This window comes from Girardinichthys multiradiatus, chromosome 12 (genome assembly GCF_021462225.1).
Source record: "Girardinichthys multiradiatus isolate DD_20200921_A chromosome 12, DD_fGirMul_XY1, whole genome shotgun sequence".
NCBI lineage: Eukaryota > Metazoa > Chordata > Actinopteri > Cyprinodontiformes > Goodeidae > Girardinichthys > Girardinichthys multiradiatus.
Window position 1 is genome coordinate 11,628,971 of NC_061805.1, and position 21,599 is coordinate 11,650,569.

The following is a 21,599-nucleotide window of genomic DNA, read 5'->3' on the forward strand; positions in this document are numbered from 1 at the left end:
CTGCGTGTCCGCTGCCATAATGCCGGTCTTGTTGCAGGAAGAACTTGTTGATGTCACTTCCGGGTCAAAAAAGGCTGCCCATGCTCTTTTCCGCTTAGAGACAGAGTTTGGGGGTCACGTTACGATTTGTCATGGCTAAATGTTGTGGCAGTGACTCAAATGTAATTCGCCAATACTGCAGCTTCAGAGTCAGTCTGTGTTGATAATCCCCCCAGAGGACTGATCAGATCCACCATAAATTACTACACCATGAGATTCAAGCCTTCTCTCTCTTTCTCAGCCTTACACTGCACAAATCACTCTCCAGATAAGAAAAGTATCTGCACTTAGACAAAACACGTTTTCCACACTGCTGATTGTAATTGTCTAACCCTCACTGAGGTCCTGATCACTCTGTTAGGAGTGCTCTCTTAGTGTGACTCGGTGCTTCAGCTGGTTGGGATGCTCCGGATGATGAAGCTGTAGAATCTGGTTAGGAACCTGCCTTCTGGCCTTTGGTGGTTTTATCAGGATTAAAGGATGAAGAATGTCAGCAGACTTGGCGAGACTTGATCATATGTGTGGCAGGACAGTTAACAGTGATCTCACACACCTTGTACTCTGAGGCATCTCAGGACGAAATGTGAGGAAATAAAGATGAATATTTTAAGAATGACTGCACTGTGGTACAGTTGGTAGCACTGTTGCCTTGCAGCAAGAAAGTCCTGAGTGCACATCCCAGTCTGGGTTCTTTCTACATGGAGTTTAAATCTCTTTGTGCATTCCTGGGTTCTCTGCCTTCTTCCCACAGTCCAAAAACATGACTGTTAGGTTGATGGTCTTTCTGCATTGCCCCAAGGTGTGTGTGTTTGTGTGTGTGCAGGGTTATTTGTCCTGTGTGTCTCTATCATGTTCTGGTGACCTGTACAGTTTGTACCCTCTTGCCTAATGACTGCTGAAGATTAACACCAGCCCCCTGTGACCCTGCAAGGACAAGTGGGTATGGAAAATGAATGAGCTGTAGTATTATTAAACCTATTTTTTTTAAATGTATGTTCTGCCCATTTTTTGAAAATAAATAATTAGCATCCCATCTTTTTAATTAGGCTCCGAATGCACCCGTTTTACTTCCAGTGACACTCAAAAGTTGGCAATATTATATCAAAAACCTATTTTCAATGGTTGTTTGCCCTGGCAAGGAAGGATCAGCTAACCCTATTTCAGTATAGTCATCATCAGAACAGGTGAAGCTGGTAAACATTCAACTTGAGATCAATCTTGAATATGAGCAGGAGGTGCAGTCTCACGGCATCAATAAAATAATTTCTTCTTGTTGCAACATCTGATACAACCTACTGTGACAATGTGTGCTTGCAGCATACATTGATTTCCTGGGGTAGCATGGTTACCTCCAAAGAAAAGCACGCAGACATCACCGTGTTGCACTATAATGAAGGCACAACTAATTAAATTGTTGCTAAGAACATTTTATTCAAAAGAACAGGTTCCAGGCAATCAAGAACACATTGGTAAGAGTTTTGGTTGCAGAGAAGGGTTAAGGTTTAAGGATTTCCTGAGATCCTTTCTAAGAAAACTTCAAGAACAGAAATTTTCCAGGAAGTATAAAGATCGGACAGCAGAAGACTGGTGAAAAGTCTTTATTAAGAATCTGCCTTCTGATGATTTCGGACATCTGGAAAACAATGTATGGAGAAGAAAAACGTAAACAATACCATGAGCAAAGTGTGGTACCAACTGTAAAGCCTCCTGACACAATCGATATGTGCGGTTGCTTGTGATCCGAAGTAGTCGGCTTACCTACAATTATGTCATAGAAATCCACCATGCAATCAGAGTAGGATCAAATCAAGAACTTCTTCCAACTATCCAAGCAGAATTAGGTGATGATCTGGGTATTTTCTACTTAAATGGAACATAGAGAGGTAACAGTGATAATGGAGTGAATTGAAGAGCCACTCTCAACACCCACTTTATCCATGTAGGGTTGTGGGGCACCTATTTCCAGCAGTCAATGGACAAGAAGCAGGGTAATTCTTGGACAGGTCAGTATTCTATCACAGGCCAGTAGACACATGGGACAGAAAATCAGAAGAGTCACAGTCAAAAAGGCAATTTTGAGTGACTAAGATCTGACCATTGAAATCTCAGGCTTCATGCATACAGATACATCAAAGTCAACACACTGGAATCAACTCCATGCACTGATTAGACAAGAACTGGTCACCATCAGTCAGGATTTGTCCCAGAAAATCATATCTATACCTCAAAGTGAATTGAAAAAGTTATTAAAAGAAATTCTAATTAAAGTAAATTAGAAAGGTTTTTATTGTTAGCCTTCTAAATATACAATGTTTAGCTAGCGAGGGCAATTTTAATGCAAGTCCTAAACTTGCATAACGGCAAACATGAGTTATTGCCAGGAAGGATGTAAGAGACAGACAGAACTTAAATAAATGAAGGTTAGAGGACATGGCTATCTTTGTCAACTGTGACATTCTTTCAACAGAAAACAAATCATGGTTTGCCGTTAGCTCCACGACAATGCCGGTTATAAACAGTATAGGCAAAAACACACCGTATCTTCACACATACAACAGTATAAACATATTTAATCCCCAAGACAGTCACTTTAATTTCCCACACGTCTGAAATTTCTAACTGGAATTTGCCTTTTCTGGGTTTTTTATTTTACATATTTTACATGTCCTCATTAGGCTGACATTGCATAGAGACCAATATAGTATCTGCATGGCACCAAACAGAAAGAGTTATGATCCCCTTTTCTACTGCCTGTAGAAAGTCCCAGGCTTTGTAAACCCCAGGTAAATGGTTCTGGTCTTTTCAGCTTTCCCCGGGTTTTGTTCAAGGGTCGGGGTTGTGTGCAGCTAGGCTAGGCACCAGCAGCTTCAGTAATGGCGTTGGTAATGAATCGTATTTATATCATTAATTTGTCACAAAAAGTAGTTTTAAGATGTTTTTAAGCGATAAAGTACACCTCAAAACTTCAACTGTTTTTAGTTCATCAAGAATGAGCCCACATTGAAATGTTTTTTCAGAGTTTTTGGAGCAGCGGAGCTCTCTTCACAAACTGGTCTGGGTGCTATGCTAACCGGGCAGCTGGACTGGGACTTCCCCACTAACCGCTGCCTATCCTTGGCCCGGGCTCTGGGATTTCCCGCTACCTGTTATCAATTTGTGGTGGCTGAAAGTGAATATAAAGCGTTTAGCAGGCATGTGGTGAATAACTGCAAGCACCAGAAAATAAAACGGAATATTTTTCGCCGAAAATTTGTAACATTTTAAGAAATAATCGAAGGAATAAATTAACTGTATAACTCCAAAACTGCTCATTATCTATTATTTATCAGTTGAAATAAAAAATATGATTAATTAACTTTTAAGCGGAGTAAAGGAGTAAGGAATTTGCTGGAATGGAGGTGTTTTGCAGTTTTCTTTCCCATACATCATTAGGCTGATTTAAAAAAATGGCCCGTGGCAATGGAAAAAGAACGTACAAGATTCCCTGGGATTTCTATTACTCGGGTAAAACAAATCCTGGGGCTTTCAGTGAGGCTATGATTGAAGAGGAGACAGCTGTATGTTGAAGAAAATGACGTGAGATAATTGGTCTCTTGTAGTAAACATATCAGTCACCGGGAGCTGCTGTTTATCCACATTTTTAAATGAATGTATTTTTGGATTAAATGTTTCTTACTTACATGCAAATGCATAAATAATAACTCAATAATATTAATATCAATATTAAAAGTAAGACAATAAGACTGAAGAAGTTGACAAGAAAATAAACCCCAAGATCAAACAAAAATGACCATTTCATATGCAGCCATTTTTTCAGCTGACATTTCATGTCACAAGTCCTCTTGTTCATTTGCCCCAATTTTAAAGTTCTGAAGCATTCACAAGGTATGGGACAATGTTCTGTCTTCTGTCATGTGCCGAATTCTTAAAATGATTCTAACCAGAAGATCAGAGTAATGATGTCTCCATATACATGTGTGCACAGCCTTATTTTAAGAAGTGGGTGGTGATACCTTAACAGATCCTCATGAAAGTGAGCTCTTACAGGTAGGACCAGTGAAACACATGCTTTTTCCTTTATTTTTGGGAAGTGGATAGGTTTAATTGGGATGGAAATCCAAGAAAGCAATAAGTTGTACCATATCAACAGAAAACTTGAAGAAGAGAAGGGTGGGAACGATGTTTCCATAAATATCTCTTAGCATAATAATTTCACATATCGTGCAGCAGAAACTCACATGACCAGCTTGTCATTTCCTGGATTTACACAATAACTGTCCTTTAGCTCATATCTTTTCCCTGTTCAGCTGCCTCTGAGCTTTTCCTTTCTTTGCTAACCTACAATGGCAAAGATTATAAGTCCCAAGACGATGAGTCCTGCCACCACTCCGATGCCGATGAACACAAATTTCATCTTCTTGTTGGTCCCTTCTTTCTGCTGCTTCAACTTGTCAGCTGTTTTTTCAAAGACTTTTCCCTGAGAAAAAGAAACAGAAAAACACATGTTGAAATAGGTTCTCTCACCACAATACTTTTCAATATTTCATACTAATATCATAGGTGATGGAGTACATTCTTCTTCATTTTCAAAGACATCTTTTCCTGCTCCTGTCTACGGCCATTATGAAGTACCAACTAGGATTAAAGCAAGTGTTTTGTGTCTTTAATATACAACATACCGCTTAATAATAATAATAATTTAGACTTTATTGATCTCACAATGAAGAAATTATCCTCTGCATTTAACCCATCCCTTAGGGAGCAGTGGGCTGCCATTGTGCAGCGGTCAGGGAGCATTCAGGGGCTAAGGGTCTTGCTCAGGGAGCCAGAGTGGCAGGCTGTGGGAATTCGAACCAGCATACTTGTAGCCTCATCAGGACGTAAATGCCCTGCTCTCCAATCACTAGGCCACCACTCTCCACTTATGCAGGCTCACATGACTACTGAGGGTAATATCGGGGACATGATGTCCCCACATTGCAGATCTGTGTACACGGTTGAGTTTTTTTCCAGCGGGATGAAAAAGCAGATGTGATCACTGCAGGGATTTATTTATATTCAAGAGGCACACACTTTCACTTCACGTGGCTTATGAAGAGACAAACAAGGAGAGGGAAATTTTCCACCACATTTTCAGCCTCGAGTGACTTCTCCATGAAAAAAAAAATACAGCTGGGCTTTGAACTCAGTTATGACACTTTGCAAAGACAGCTGCTGAGTCTCTTCTTAGGCCTAAACATGGAACCTTAGGAGCTCTATCTTTCTGTTAAACCAAAGCATTGAGCTATTCAGACATTGGTTATTTTTGTTCTGATATTCTTCCAAACTTGTTTATGCATGCCTGAGAGAAAGGCTGAGACAGTCGTGGCTAACGGATGCCCTCTTGCCCTGTGCTTGAGACTGGACAGAATACTGAGTTAAGGTATTTTTGATTCGTGTGCAGACCAAAGGACAGCTCCTGTCATAACATACAGACTGCATATCTGAGCCATGTCTGAACATCATTGGAGAGGCAGAATAGGACACATTCACAGTAATGTAAACCATGTGATGCAGATGAAATCAATTTTAAGGTCTTATCTTATTCACTTTCCATTACTGGAGGATGACTTGTCATTTAATCTTGTAAAACATTTCATAACATAACATAACATCTTTCATCAACTGCTTTTCTAACAAAACAACTTGTGGGTAGATTTTTTTTTAAATTATAATTTTCATTGATATTTATTCCTAATAGTATGGGATATTTTACTATGCAATTTTTAAAATAAAATATTAATCGGGTGTGTAGGATTGTTTTGGCCTTTTTCACATTCTGTCTCTTCCAGATAGGGGGCGCTGTTGAATGTCAATTAACTGGCTGGCCCTAGCAAGCAATGGAATCAAATGTGAGATGTCTGTCTTCTGGGTTATCATAGGAGAGGTCACATTAACATAGACTAGGAGGTACTTCTTTATAAGACTGGACAAAGGTGTTTTTGATGGAAAAAATCTGAATCATGGCTTTATAACAAGAGTTTAGACCCCTATTCACAAAGAACCCTGAGACTAAAAGTAGCTCCCAGTGACACCGTTTTAAGAAAAATCTTAGAATTTCTTGAATTGTAAGATTTTTGTTAAAATTTTCCCTCAGTAAGATAAAAGTTATTCACGGAGCATCTCAGGCCTTAAGGGAGCTCCTAAAGTGAACAAATCTTAAGAGTAGTGAGGAGGACTTTTAGTCAACCTAAGAATGTCTTAAGCTAAGAAGATTTTGGGAAAAGAAAGGAGAGATATGTTTCATACAGTGAACAACAGTGAATTAATAAAACGCTACCGGCTCAAGCCTGTAGGGATCGACCCCCTAAGGGGTCGAGTAAATGAACACAAACTTCTATAACAATCACACCATTATTAATAGATAAGATAAACGTTATCATCCTCCTAGGGGGACATTAAATAGTTTCATCAGCAGGACAGGTTAAAGGTACACCTCTAGTAAGGTAATATTAGGAAGGATAAATAAATATTAGAAACAATAATGAATAAAAAGTGAAAACTATTTACATATTTAAATAATTCTTTAAATTATTATTAATTCTTTAAAATATTAAAATATTTACAGACTGTAAAACTAACTGGTCATCCATCTGAACTTTAACTGAGATAGATGTTGCTTGACATTTGGGTCATCAAATCACAATGTCAAAGGAATCCCTCCTCAATGAGAGCAACAGAAATTACAGTGGTTTACCAAACCACATGGTCAGTTCATCAATCTCATGATGTCGCTCCTAACAACATCTGTAAAAGCTTAAGTTTCCAAAGATGTGCTTTGTTAGTTATATGGATCCTAAATGCCACAGTGCCTCGTTAAAGTACCACAGGAACTTTTTGTTGCGTTATCTTGTAAACATTTGTTGGAATTTTAAGTGATGGACCAAAACAAAGTAGTGCATGGTTGTAAAGTGGAAGAAAAATAATCCACGGTTTTCAAATCATAACTAATAGCAGCCAACAGATTTCTGCAGCTCCTCCAGAGTTACAATGGGCTGCTCTTCTAGCCTGGTCTGTCAGTTTAGGTCTGCGGTTGTGCCATACACTTTCCATTTTCAAGTGATGAACTCAACGGTGCTCCCTTAGATGTTCAAAGCTTGAGATATTGTTTTATAACCTAACCCTGCTTTAGACTTCTATACAACTTAATCCCTGACCTGTGGTCTGGTGTTCATGATGCTGCTCGTTCACTAATGTTCTTTAACAAACCTCTGAGGCACTGCATAGAACCAGCTGGAAAAGAGTAACATACAGCCAGACCAATTGATTTGGTGTCTACAGAAGGCACTGAACTTTATTCAGTGGTACCAGAGTAAAGGGAGCTGAATACAAATACAAACCTTACTTCCCTGAGCTTTCTTGAGGACTGTGGTTGTAACATAACAAAATGTGAAAACGGTTAATGGACTTATGCAAGTCCATGTCAAAGTGAATCAGGTTTGTAAGTATTTCTTAAGCTTAAATTTCAGTCTTCCGCTTTTTTGGGAGCTCAAACAGAGTGCCATGTAACACTGAGCAGCGCAACGTGGGAATGATGCGACCTGCCTGTCGACCCCCGGACGTACACTGGCTTTGTGGCATGTCCTGGAATCTCTGTCGTACCCAGGGAGACCAGCCTGCTTCATTCATCTTAGCAAACAATAGGAAATACCTTTCTAAACATAGCACCATTTAACACAATCAGGATGTAAATTATACATTTGTTTTCCTCTCCAGCTCCACCTACGGCATATTTATAGACAATAATATTACATAGTATAAATCCCATGAGCAATCTACACCTGAAAGTCACAACAAAAATAACTCCTCGACCATCTCACAAGCAACACAAATGATCACAGTGGGGCCATCATGTTTTTCCAGTTGGATAGTATGCCACAGTTACCTTCTCCAGCAGATCCTCAGCCTGCTCCTCCAGGTCTTTCAGTTTGCCGGATCTCTCATCAGCTTTGTTCACGTTGTCCAACATTATCCCCTTCACCTCCTCCACCTCCTCCTGTGCCTGCTGCAGGCGGCTCTTCCCTTCTTCCTGTAACACATCGCCAGCAGAGACAGATGTGAATTTATTCTGTCATTTAGAACACTTTCTAAGTGATGCAACAATGATAACAGGCATTGGTGGTAGGAATGACCTCTTTCATAAGTCTTAACGCTCCCTTTGTTTTGGGGGTAAACAAAGAATCTGGCATTGTGGGTAGTAGTCACTCAGATCTGCTATGAAAGTTAGCTTCAGTGTCACCAAAAAGCATTCAACCCATTCATTCACATTCAGTTGTGTTACAAACTTTTCTTAAATAGATTTGAATGTTTTTTTTCCTCAACGATCTACAGTATCCCAAAATGACAATGTATAAACAGATTTTTTAGAAAGATTTGCAAATGTTTTTATTGCCAAAGTTTTTAATTTGGTGACTCATTAAAATTGACACCATGGGTTCATATTTTGTTGAAGCACCCTTGGCAGCAATCAGAGCCTCAACATTCTTGGGTGTGTCTCTACAGGCTTGTCACCCCTGTTTTAGGGGCATTTTCGTTTCTTCTCTGCAGTTCCTCTCAGGCTTCGTCAGACTGGAGGGGCTTTGGAGACAGCCTTTCCAGAGTTGATTCTATAAATTTTCAGTTGGATGTAACTCAGTCCTTTGTTCTCTTGGGTGTGTGCTTCGTGTTGTCATGTTGGAAGACAATTTGTGACCCTGGAGGAAACAGTTTCCATGGCATGATCCGGTCACTACCATCAGTACTCGTTTTTCATGACGCACTGTGTTCAGGCCACAAAGTTCTATTTTAGGTTTATCAGATCAGAGAATTCTGTTTCCTCTGACCTGACAATCTTAAAAGGTGCTTTATGGTAATATTCAAATGGGCAACCGTGAGCCTTTTAGTGATGAGTGTTTTTGGTATCCTTCCACTGAGTTATGCCTTCATATCATCCAGTCTACCGTCTGGTCCACCAACAATTTTTGCTTCATTACTCAGGTTCTCTGACATATACTGAACAGTCTGCTCTAAACCTACCACAGGTGGCCCCATAATCAAGTTACAGAAGTTTGGGACCCCCAGGTTCTATCTAGAATTACGCACCTAGCCAAACTGAGAAATTGAAGAAGAAGGGCCTTGGCCAGAGACCTGACAAAGCAAACAATGATCACTAAGGTAGCTCCATTGTTCTCCTATAGAGTGTGGTAAAGATGCAGAAGGTCAACCATTGCTCTTGCGTCACACCAATCATGCCTTTATTATAGAGTGACCAGAGAGAAGGCACTTCCCATTAAAAGGCACACTAGGGGCAACTGTGGCTCAGGGAGTAGGGGTTCTTCCTGTAACCGGTGGGCAGCTCTGGCTACAATGTAGTCTACCACTGTCAATGCGTGAATGTGTGCATGAACGGGTGGATGACTGATTGTAGTGTAAATCACTTTGGAGTCCTCTGACTTGATAAAGTACCAAAGAGTTGGAGATTCTCTAACAAAATGCTCCAGATTGTTCTGGAACTCCCATCAAGGCATCAATTTACCTTTCGACATTATAATAGCACAGATCACACAGGCAAGATAACATAAAATGGCTCTGGGAGGAGTCCGTGAATGTCCCAATGTTACCTACCCAGAGACCAAACTTCCCATGGGTCTGAATACTTATGAAAAAAAACTCAGATCTTTGGAATAAGTCTGTAATCCAACATATTGTGTAAAAAGTGAAGGGGTGTAAATACGTTTTTGGCGACAATGTATGTCCATATATGAAAACAGAGATACCTGACAAATTGTTTTCTTTTCGTGAGCGGGAAATGGAAAATATAAAAATATTCTGAACTCTGCCTGATAGGGATCACATTGGCCTGTTTTCTGAACATGAAAAAAAGATTTCAGCTGATCAAAAAAAAATTGTATTTGATCAATCAAAGTCTATTAAGGCAAGAGTATATTAATTAGTGACTTTATATGTTTACAATTACTTTATAACCCTTACTTTATAACCCTCACTTTTCCATTTAAAAACAGTAAGTGAAACCTCAAAGAAAGCAAACAGTAAGAAGTTATCAGACAGGAAACTAAAACGAAGGTGGACTTCTGATTAACAGAGTAATCTAGAAAAAAAACACGAGGCCAAAGCAGGATATTTCAAGGAAGGTTTTGACCCCAGAGTTATTTGTTTCCTGCTTTCTTGCCCTTCACATTTGCCCTCTGAGCCATGACAGGAAATCAGAACCTGACAAGGTAACAGGAACAGGAAACCAGCAGTCAGAGAAGCACTCAGACACACTTAGCATCTCAGAGTGGTTCACAATTTAACTAACATTGCTCTAATTACCAGCCTCTCCTCTGGCTAAAGAATCTAGTTAAACAGGACTGATGTGCTTCTCATTAATGTCTGCTGCCAAGTGATTAATGCCTCCTCAGAAAACCTTCTCATCTCACGCTGGGCACAGCAAAAAGCTGGCAAACAGCGTCTGTTTAATGCTCAGCCAATGGCGTCGTAACACAGGAACTGCTGCCCAGTTCAGTGTCCGTTATTTGCTCCTTTCCTTCCTTCCTTCCTTCCCTCGCTCCTTGATGTTCACACTAACATAACTGGTATAACCAGTTTTAACAGTGTGTTGTAAGGATAAAGTCATAGCAGTGGCACCGGATGGGCTATGGAAACTAAATACTTGAAGTTATTAGTCAGATTTATAAAATCTGCCAGACTTACATTAGATACAGTTTTTTACTCTGCAGATGATCATTGTCACCATTCACTTCAGGTTTACCATCCATGGCAACGTGGGGTCATATAAGTCTAACTCTGTTCAAACAAGTATGGTTGAACTCTAAACTCAAATGCAACTCGAATCCTTTGGAACAATGGTTCTCAAACTAATACCACCTCTGTAAATACCAAGTTTTCTAAGTTCCACTATCTTCACAAACATGTTAAAACAGTATTAGCCCCAACAAAGCACTGTTTTTTCTTTTATTTCGAACATTTTGTGTGTCAATAACATCCTCTAGTAAACATGTAAATACAGTGTTTGACAATAAAACACAATGCAGACAACTGTATTATGAGGTTGCACAGCTAGCTGCAGCTAGCCTGGTCTGGTCACTGAGCTTATTTCGTGGCAAATCACACTGTTTTGAACTGAAACGTTCAGAGTAAATTGGGTTCTTCTCAGATCCCATTTCCAACTTCTAAAGTAAAACACAGCAAAAGTAGCCATCGGTACTTGTTCCTGATTGACTGTTGTCCCCTTCAATTCCTTGGGGGTTCTTCAAAAATTTACCACAACACCTCTCTTTCAAGAAGTTTCTGATGAAGCACAAGTATGATGCTTGAAGGTTTCACATTTTATACTGTTGCTGCTATACATCAAACTTAGTCAATTCCCATTTACCGTTCAAATGATTTACACCAACATTTCTTCTGAGTACCACCAAAGGTAGCCCAAGTAGTACTTGTACCACAATCTGAGCACCATGGCCCTATAATCCATAATAAAATCTAAACGTGTGACAACTGTATTCACTGATGCCAGGCGATCATCTCGATTCTTTAGCCTTCTGTGATGTCATCAGCATACAATACAGTTCACTGGCAAAGATCCCTCATCTCGGTGATTGACTGAAAGTCTCAGGAGAAGATAGGTTTTCAAGGACAAGGCGATTAGAGTGAAACTATTAAAATTAATTCATTTGAGTCTGTAGTTCAACTTTCCTTTCCTTTATCACTTTCCACTGCGATGTACTTTTTTATGTTCTTTTTGTTGTCACTGGAAAAAAACCATCATGTAAAGCACTGCCAATTGTCTTGTTGCTGAAATGTGCTACATGATTATTTTTGCCTTGCCTTAAATAATGGTACCTTTGAATTAATGACAAACCGTAAATATGAATAAATTATGTTCATATCAATCTGTGTTTCATAGGTTCCCTTGTAACAAACCAGGTTTTGGCACTTGAACTATTTAGAAAAATCGGATTAAGTTCACCTCCCTTTGCTCAGGTCTGTGGCTTGATTTGATCTCTTCAGTCCACACACACTACTTCAGGACTTTGCCCTCAACACCGGAATCAGTTAGAGGACAATCTAAAAAGCATATAATTGAAACAAACGTTCCTCCCAGTCTTATCTCCTTGCTAAATCCCACCTGTTTTCCCTTAAGCCAAGCAATCTAAACTCCGTCGGCAGGATTCTCTTACCATGTCTGTAGCGTATCTGCTGTGTTGGAGTCCGAACTGTCACTGCGTTTCGAGCATTTAAAGGTCGTCTACAGTCAACTTTATAAAAACAGGAAACGTAGCATAGCTGCTCGTCCTGCGGTTTGGAACTAGCGTATGAAAAGAAAAAAGTAAGAGAAACGCCCCGAATCGAGGTTTACTCTGTTTGTCTTCGTTGATCTTTCCGCACAGTGTCTAAAACTTTAACTTCTTTCAGTTTCTGGATCTCTGCTGTCTGTGGTGATGCGTTCAGGGGATTCCCGGAAAGTTTAGAGGGATTTCCGGAATCAATGTCCTTTCAGTTTAAGAAATTGTAAAGTTTTAATGTTTCATTATATTCTTTATTTGATTTCTGCCCCTTTTAAATTACAACCAACCAAACAATCCCGCTCCCACAAACACAGATGCGCAAAAAGTGTGTTTTTAAACATGTACGCTTTAAAAAAACCTTATAAACATATATTGATATTACTAATAGATGATATGTAAAGCTTTAATTACCATAATGTTTATGTTATGCATCTTACACCTGTCTAACTGAACATGGTCATAAATATTTTTTTCCTTAAAATAATTATATTTTTGTACTGAATTATCCAAAGCAGGATTTCCAGTCTAAACATGTGATTTTTAGCCAGAGATGGTAAAAACCAGTCGAAACGCCTTAAAAAACCAACAAATAACTCTTTAATTGTGTGTAATTCATATATTGAATTCACTGTCATCAGCTACCTGCCTCATACAGCAATATTTACTTACAGTGCTTACACTGGGCAAACCACAGAGGCAGTTCGTGACTGACTGACTGACTTTGGTGCAACAAATACAGGGTTTGGACAATGAAACTGAAACACCTGTCATTTTAGTGTGGGAGGTTTCATGGCTAAATTGGACCAGCCTGGTAGCCAGTCTTCATTTGTTGCACATTGCACCAGTAAGAGCAGAGTGTGAAGGTTCAATTAGCAGGATAAGAGCACAGTTTTGCTCAAAATATTGAAATGCACACAACATTATGGGTGACATACCAGAGTTTAAAGGAGGACAAATTGTTGGTGCACGTCTTGCTGGCGCATCTGTGACCAAGACAGCAAGTCTTTGTGATGTATCAAGAGCCACGGTATCCAGGGTAATGTCAGCATACCACCAAGAAGGACGAACCACATCCAACAGGATTAACTGTGGATGCAAGAGGAAGCTGTCTGAAAGGGATGTTCGGGTGCTAACCCAGATTGTATCCAAAAAACATAAAACCGCGGCTGCCCAAATCACGGCAGAATTAAATGTGCACCTCAACTCTCCTGTTTCCACCAGAACTGTCCGTCGGGAGCTCCACAGGGTCAATATACACGGCCGGGCTGCTATAGCCAAACCTTTGGTCAATCATGCCAATGCCAAACGTCGGTTTCAATGGTGCAAGGAGCGCAAATCTTGGGCTGTGGACAATGTGAAACATGTATTGTTCTCTGATGAGTCCACCTTTACTGTTTTCCCCACATCCGGGAGAGTTACGGTGTGGAGAAGCCCCAAAGAAGCGTACCACCCAGACTGTTGCATGCCCAGAGTGAAGCATGGGGGTGGATCAGTGATGGTTTGGGCTGCCATATCATGGCATTCCCTTGGCCCAATACTTGTGCTAGATGGGCGCGTCAGTGCCAAGGACTACCGAACCATTCTTGAGGACCATGTGCATCCAATGGTTCAAACATTGTATCCTGAAGGTGGTGCCGTGTATCAGGATGACAATGCACCAATACACACAGCAAGACTGGTGAAAGATTGGTTTGATGAACATGAAAGTGAAGTTGAACATCTCCCATGGCCTGCACCGTCACCAGATCTAAATATTATTGAGCCACTTTGGGGTGTTTTGGAGGAGCGAGTCAGGAAACGTTTTCCTCCATCAGTATCACGTAGTGACCTGGCCACTATCCTGCAAGAAGAATGGTTTAAAATCCCTCTGACCACTGTGCATGACTTGTATATGTCATTCCCAAGACGAATTGACGCTGTATTGGCCGCAAAAGGAGGCCCTACACCATACTAATAAAATATTGTGGTCTAAAACCAGGTGTTTCAGTTTCATTGTCCAACCCCTGTAATTGTTTCCTTGATTTCTCCTTTTGGTGCCCTCCTGTGGTGTGCAGCAAAGCCACATCACTCATCCCATAGACTGCCGCCGGCTACAAGTCAAGCACGATATTTGACTCTCTTGCTCCTAGAGGCCGTCTAATGTTCTAAAGGGCCATAGTGTGTACGTTTTAATAATTTGATTTTCTTGTCAGAACCTAGTGACAAATTAATTAACAAGTGGATTTTTCATCTAAAAATACAAAATAATAAAGCATAAGTTTAAGTTTAGTTGAATTTTAATTTCGTATTAAAAATAATAAAAACATAAAATCATTGTCAAAGAGAAACAAACAAACAAAAAAACAAACTGGTAGGTTTTCCTACATTCTGACAGCTTATTCTTTTTTTGTTCCCCTTTATGAATTATTTTCTGGACCAATATCATGTACAGCAAATCTCATAAAATAATTACTCAAAATCAAAATGTATCCTAATGAGAACGCTTTAAGAACTGACACTGAAATGCAATAAATTAAACTTAGGTAACAATAGAAAGATAAATACTACAATTACAAAGTGAATAAATTATAGCTAAACAACACGAATTGATGAAATGTAAATAGACAGCTGAATAAACAAATAAGAAGTAATTATTAGTAACATTTAATAATTAAATAATAATACATTAGAAACAGTATTTAGATAATATTGTACAGAGGTCCCAAACCACTGGGCCCCGGACCGATACCAGGCCTTTGGTTTCGGGCCTTGGAGCAATTAGTTAGTATTTGTAGTAATGCTGGAAGCATTGACGAGCGAAGCGTGCAAGTCGTTTCATTTTTGAAAAACATGGAAGCGCCTGCCTGGTCCTGTCAGGACGATTCAACTGTAGGTTTATGCTTTTGTGTTTGTATGGTAAAATATGCAAATCCGCCCCTGGGAGAGCAAATCCTGTTGGCATGGCTAGGGAACCATAATGTAGAAGCTATCCAAGCAGTTAATAAAGTTTGACATGCAAGGCGATTTAAACTGGGTGTTCAGATCAGCTGGACGATTTACTAATTACTTCATCAAGGTATTCCAGGAACCTTTCACTTTTGAAATTTGTCGTCAAATTAATGGATCCCTTGCATGAACATATGCTTCACGCTGTGATGTCATTGTCCATATATGGTACGAGGCACGTTTTCAACAACACCTAGAACAATACCTGAGAGCTCTCCTACAGGCAATTCTGTGATGGTTGCAGACATATAGGTGCATGTTTCAGGATGAGAAAAAACATAGCTCAAATATTTTTTTCTTTTAAAGATGAAAACAAATCTAATTAAATTTAAATCTACGTTCATTTTTAGAGGACTTGTCTTGTATTTATGTGTTATATTTTAAAACAAAAATCCAAAAGCCACTAGGTTTTTATTTTCAGAACTGGTATCTGATGTGTACATCCACCCTCCAAAATCACATGATTCACTACAAATTGAGTCACAAATGCCTCATGTAGAATATGTCAGGATCTGTGCTTTGTCTGTTTGTTTGGTGCGGTTACTGTGCTTAGCCCCTAGATGGCGTGGAACCTGGAGGAGAGGTGACAGGTGTTCATCATTCCCTTGATCACTTGATGAGGAGTATATTAGGAGGGGGCTGCCAGCTACTCACTGCCAGAGTGTGGTCCCTTAGTGGTACAGCTCAAGCCACATTACCTTGTCTTGTTCCCTTGCCTTGACTCTTAGTTATTTGTATTTGTTACCTTGCAGGATTACCAGAACCTGACCTTGTCTTTTTGTGTGGAACTCTGCCTGGATTTACCACTTCTGGAAAGAAGCTATCAAGCTCCAAACAAAGACTCAAACCTCTTGGACCTCAGTGGTTGGCAGCCTCCTGTATTCTTCACTCCTTGGATTCCATTCAAGAACCCTGTCCACCCTCCTCCTTCCACTGCACCCACTTCTGAAAAAACCCTGGACTGTCTAATCATCCTGGCACTCTATTATCCACCTTCATTTGTCTCACGGGTAAACAACTCGTTGGTCTCTCTGTCCTCTAACCCCCTGGAGGATCATTCAATCAACCCAGTAAGGCTAAATAATTATTTTGTAGTTTTTGACCCTGAGTATTTCCTGCTTACCATCCTGTTTATTTTACAGTTGGTTTCCCAGTTCCAGTGTCCCTGCCCACGCCACTGCACTGTAAATAAACACTTTGCCGAGAAACTTTGTCTCCTGAATTGCTTTCTGCATGTGGGTCAAATCCGTTAAAACCAATATGACAGAATAAGCACAAAAACTACTGAAATGATAAGCATCTAATGCAAAGGCCTATGATGGAGAGATTATAGATTTTAGTGGTGGACAATAATTTCAACCTGGAAAGACTCACAAATGAGAACAACACAGAGATGACAATTAGAGGAGTTTATTAGTTGATGTTTGTTTTCTTTTGGCGCTCGGACCCCGGTGGAAGACATGGATGCTGATAATGACAGGAGCTTGAATAAACATCTTGGGGTTACAATTAGAGAAGTCTTCCCCCCAGGATCTTGCTACTGGTGGTGGAGTGGAGGCCTGAGGAGATAAGGGAGTCGGAACGAGCTTGAAGTTTGATGGTGTGGAAGTTCAGCTGAAGAGCAGGAGATTCTGCGTATGAAGGTCTTTTAATGCGAAGCCTTGAGGGATGATTGGCTGAAGAGGAATGACAATCAGGAGCTGATGGGTTGGAGCGGAGAACATGGTGGAGTAGTTAGACGCAGCTGGAAGTGGAGGTGAGTTTTCCAAGTTGAATTTTCATCAAAACTCCATTTTATAATTTTTCTCAAAAATGAAATCTTAACATCCCATAATGCATTCATATATTTTGCAATAGATGTGAGATTATAAATTGTGGTTTTAATAGGACAGTTTTGTTCTTAAATGACAATAAAAACTACCTTTTACATTTGATGATACACAGACTAAAAATGTATGAACATCAATATTTTGTCAAATTTTTGACATATTTAAGACTGAATAAAAAACAGACCTCTCTAGGCACCCAACATTTCTTACATGTAAAATAACTAAATAAATAATTTATTGCAGTGCAGAGGAACTACTGTTGGTGACTGAGATGTATTATCTAATAAATGTCATACGGAACTTGCAGTTTGTCAAAAACGTAGAATTAACTTTAAAGTGTTAAAGGTTATTTTGATGAATATGGATAATTCCTGTTTTTGCAATGTGAAGTTGCTGTAGTCACTGAACATGTGATGTGATGTTATGTCAGTAGTTTTTGTGCAGAAAGAACTGAAACCCCAAAGCCTCAATCAGTGGGAGCAACTGGGTGGAGCTTTTCCTTTATCTCCTTCATTCAGCTGGAGCTCAGATAAATTTTAACCAGGCCTCTATGCAGGCGCACAGCTCATTGTCTGGCATGGTCCCAGCTTTTGTGGCTGAAACATGTCTTGAACTTATCTTGCACATGCAGCCATTTCTCACTGCACAAAACTGAGAGCTCTTAGGTCACTTTAGGGTGTTGCCACATATGGGCCATAAATGTTTTAAACAAGAGAACTCCAAGTCCACCCTGTGAAAAGCATTCATCTGATATCCCCACAGGAATTTCTGCTGAATCTGTTTTAACTCTGTGGTGCACTTAATGATGTTGATTCTGCTTTTCTTACTTTTTCAAATTATATTAAATTCTCATTTCAGCTTGCATTTCTTACTGTTTAATTCAGTACACATAATTTTTCCATCAGCAACAGTTCACAACAAATGTCGCTAAAGTGTTTTGTTTTTTTCACCTAAATGCTGGCATTCTTTTTAATTAGCTTCTCTGATGAAAGTGTTCCTTCCAAAACAAGACAACAAAACAATAATAGGAAACCAACATGGATGCACATAAATCTGTGCCGGAACACATTTTTGGTCACATGGAGATCAAAGCATGAAGTGGTGGTCACTGTGCATAGCACTTAAAGATGAGTGCTTGCTCCATTGTGTGTGTACAACACAACTCTGTTATATTTCGTCCACATAACTCTCAGTGGCAATTAAAATGATAGCTGTTTTTAGTTGAAAGAGTAGTAATGAGAGAACATGTCAAACCTCCCACATCATAGCTGCTGCTTCTGGCTGAACTTACAACACACTACTAAATAATAAACTTCCATATTACACAAGATGGGGCACAGCTTGATTGTTCTTCTTGGTACAATAAGTCAAACATAAAACTGTGTCTAAAATAATAGGAGTCCAACATCATTGGCTAGAGCATTCATTGGTTTTGGTATAAATTATATTTCAACATGGCAAATAATTTACCATTAGGTGTAGCAGAGTAGCAAAAAAACAACTGTCATGACGAGCATCCTGCAGATTCTGTGTAACTGAATCATTGTCAGACAGGCCCTTATTTAATGGAGAAGGAACAGATGTAGCAAACACAAGTCATATTGCCTTCTTATTAAAAAATCTGAAGAACAGCATACTTTGATCAAAAGGTTGACTGGAGATGGGAAGACATTAAGAAGTACAGAAAATGAACTGCTGCTCAGGTAAAATAACTTCCAATGCTTTAAAGCAACTAGTCCAACATTCCTGGATCCAGTGGCTGAATCGGCTCCTCAGAATGTCATCCAGTTCTGCAGGAACCAGGTGACGAGCCATTCATTTGATTTAGGTGTGTTGGAACTGGGATGCAGGATAGTGGCTCTCTGGACTGGAGAGCCACTGGAGACCCATGGAGTACAGTCTACTGTGAGTACTGAAGTAAAGAAGCTTATTTAAAGCTTTGCTATTGGACAGTTTATGGACCGATGAAATCAAGATTGTTCTTTTTGCGTCTAGATGCCTGAGTCACCAAAAAGACACCAAAACACTAAATTCCAAACCATGCATATTTGCAAAATTCAACCATGTCTTTCTTTTTAGTAACAATACTGTATAAATAAATATTTACATAAATATGTTTATTTCCCCTTTATATTTCAAAAAAATATTTCCTTATTCAGAGCAAGTGGAACCAAAGCCAAATTCATTTTAAGTTTGCACAAACCTGGCAAATAAAGCTAATTCCGATTCAAGCCATGGTACACTGAAGCTTGATGGCTCATGCATTATGATATGGGGATGTTTCTCATACAATGACAACAGGCCTATTTATGAGATAAATAGGCTTGTTGTCATAGAATCCTGGATCAGTTTGAATGCACCACAATACTGGAAGAGGTTATTTTTTTTGCCGTTGAGAAAATGCCCTTAAAGAGGTTGAAGACAGCAACTCCAAACTCACCAGCAAGTAAGCTGCACTTTGGCCTTAAAATAATTTAATGCTATAGAGCCACCATCCCAATCCCTGGACACTGATCTAATAGAGAGCCTGCTGTCAAACTGATGAATGTAGTCCAATCATCCTGGGCAGGAATACTTGTTCAAAGGTGCCAGAAGTTGGTCAGCTCCATGAAACATAGATGTGAAGCAGTTCTCAAGCTGTGGTTAGACTAATGTTATTTCAGGGATTCACAGGAAAACTACATGTTCAAGTATTTCAGTTTAAACTGTAAATATTGAATTTTGTTTAAAAAAATTGAGACACTGCTACTATGTCAGCCAAATATGTCCATGTTTAAAGACTTGGTTTTGTCCAAAATGCAAACAATGGGAAACCATAGTATAATTTAAAATGAAATTTAATGTATACAGGGATTTAGTTATTTCTCCTTCCAGTGTCCTGAGGGAAAGGTGTTTCTATTGAGAGGAAGATTAAAGTAAATTAGGGTCCAAGATAATTTATGAGCTGAATGGTTTGACTGTGGTCCTATTTGTTTTTTATGTTTAGACACAGGAGGAAGAGGAGCTGATCAATACAGGTTGGCTGTGGCAAATGGTGATTGGGATGAGGCGAGGTTGTGTTTCTCTGGATTTGCCTTCTGTTTTCCATTGTTGTGTTGGAGAGGGGGCAAGAAAATGTGCGGATTGGAGGAAGCCCAGGAATCCATGTAAATTTTATTAGGTAGCCCTCAAGGATTCATGAACCTTTACAGGGCATTCTTGGAGGAGACTCGAGATAGAGTCTTTAATCCACTTTTCTAAAAAAAACTATTGGATGTTGGATCTAAAACCTGACAAGTTCAAATGAGTTTGAGAACAGGCTTTTAGAAAAGGGAAGTATGGTTATTCACACGTTTTCCCCTTCTGTATAGAAAGAGGATGTTTCCTGTTTTATGTATGTTTTAAAAAGATCAAAATCCCCCTATTTGTTGGTCTCTGTGAAAGTGCAGGCTGACATATGCTACAGGGTTTAAATCATTAAATAAACAAATAAAAAACAAAATAAAAATCCTATCAAAGAACACTTTGCTGATTAAACTCTAAATCCCATCCGCTCAAATATGACTCTAAACAGCGAAGACTATGTGAACAGATACCAGAAAGTTACTGATGAAAATGAAACCAAAGCAAAGCTAGAGGAAATTTAGGGAAAGTTTACTGTGAGGAAGAAAAAAGCCAATAGTCAAATATTTTGGGGATTTCCCCAATACAGGCAACATGTTTAGCTGTAATTATCAGTCTATTCACACAAGGCTTTACACTAAAATCTTTGTGGTTCATAGTTTTGATTATGGCATAAAGTCCAAAGCACTTAAAATAATATTAACGACAAGCCTCCTTATGGAGGAAGGAAATATTGTCTAGGCCCTTACATGTACAGTTGTGTGGTGATGCGCTGCTTGTTTAGGCAAGACAAGTTAATTTATAAAGCACGTGTTATGTACAGGGCAACTCAAAGAACAGACCATTCCCACCGTAAAGCAAGGTGGGCAGGCTTTTCTTCAGCAGGGGCAGTGAAAGGTTCAGATTTGCTGGGGAAATGGATGTAGATAATTCCAGGACAATCATGGAAGTGTTAGGAATAACCTTTATTAATATGACTCATAGCTGTTTTTCCCATTTATACCATAGTAATATAAAGCATAAGTTCTAATGTTTCCCTTTTGTTAGAATAGGATAAGAATGCTCATAAACACACATTACAAGGATAAATGGCCCAAGGTTTGTCATAAATGACCTGAAGCTGGGGCACTGGGTTTGATAGTGGAGCAGCCGGTATAACTGGGTTGATTAGAAAGCCACAGCACACTTAGATTAAGAATGGACACCCACCACTACACAACCTAACAGATAGACACCACAATGGTGACACATAGTCTACTGATAATCACTGAGGGAGGGCACATCCATTGCATTGGAGAACCAGATATAAAACTATATG

General features: G+C 39.4%; 2 protein-coding genes across 3 annotated transcripts in view; both read right to left on the reverse strand.

Annotated features, from left to right (window-relative positions):
* The window catches only part of gcn1 (GCN1 activator of EIF2AK4), a 37,176-nt gene extending 37,122 nt beyond the window's left edge, over nt 1-54 (reverse strand). For both annotated transcript variants that reach the window (XM_047381481.1, XM_047381480.1), the window contains exon 1: nt 1-54. In XM_047381481.1, coding sequence (XP_047237437.1) covers nt 1-18 — 18 coding nt within the window. In that variant the 5' untranslated portion in view covers nt 19-54.
* A 1,391-nt stretch (nt 55-1,445) lies between these two features.
* Nucleotides 1,446-12,531, reverse strand: vamp5 (vesicle-associated membrane protein 5). The gene is made up of 3 exons (XM_047382589.1): nt 12,258-12,531; nt 7,964-8,107; nt 1,446-4,516 (listed from the first exon to the last, which is right to left on the reverse strand). Exons 1-3 carry the CDS (start codon nt 12,258-12,260, stop codon nt 4,373-4,375), a joined length of 291 nt encoding a protein of 96 aa, XP_047238545.1. The 5' UTR covers nt 12,261-12,531; the 3' UTR covers nt 1,446-4,372.
* Nucleotides 12,532-21,599: the final 9,068 nt, after the last annotated feature.

Bases quoted from the DNA above. Each gene is read 5' to 3' on its own strand.
- vamp5 (XM_047382589.1), bottom strand. The intron at 4,517-7,963 runs GTAACTGTGGCA...TCTTTTTCTCAG, and splicing joins CTGAGGATCTGCTGGAGAAG to GGAAAAGTCTTTGAAAAAAC.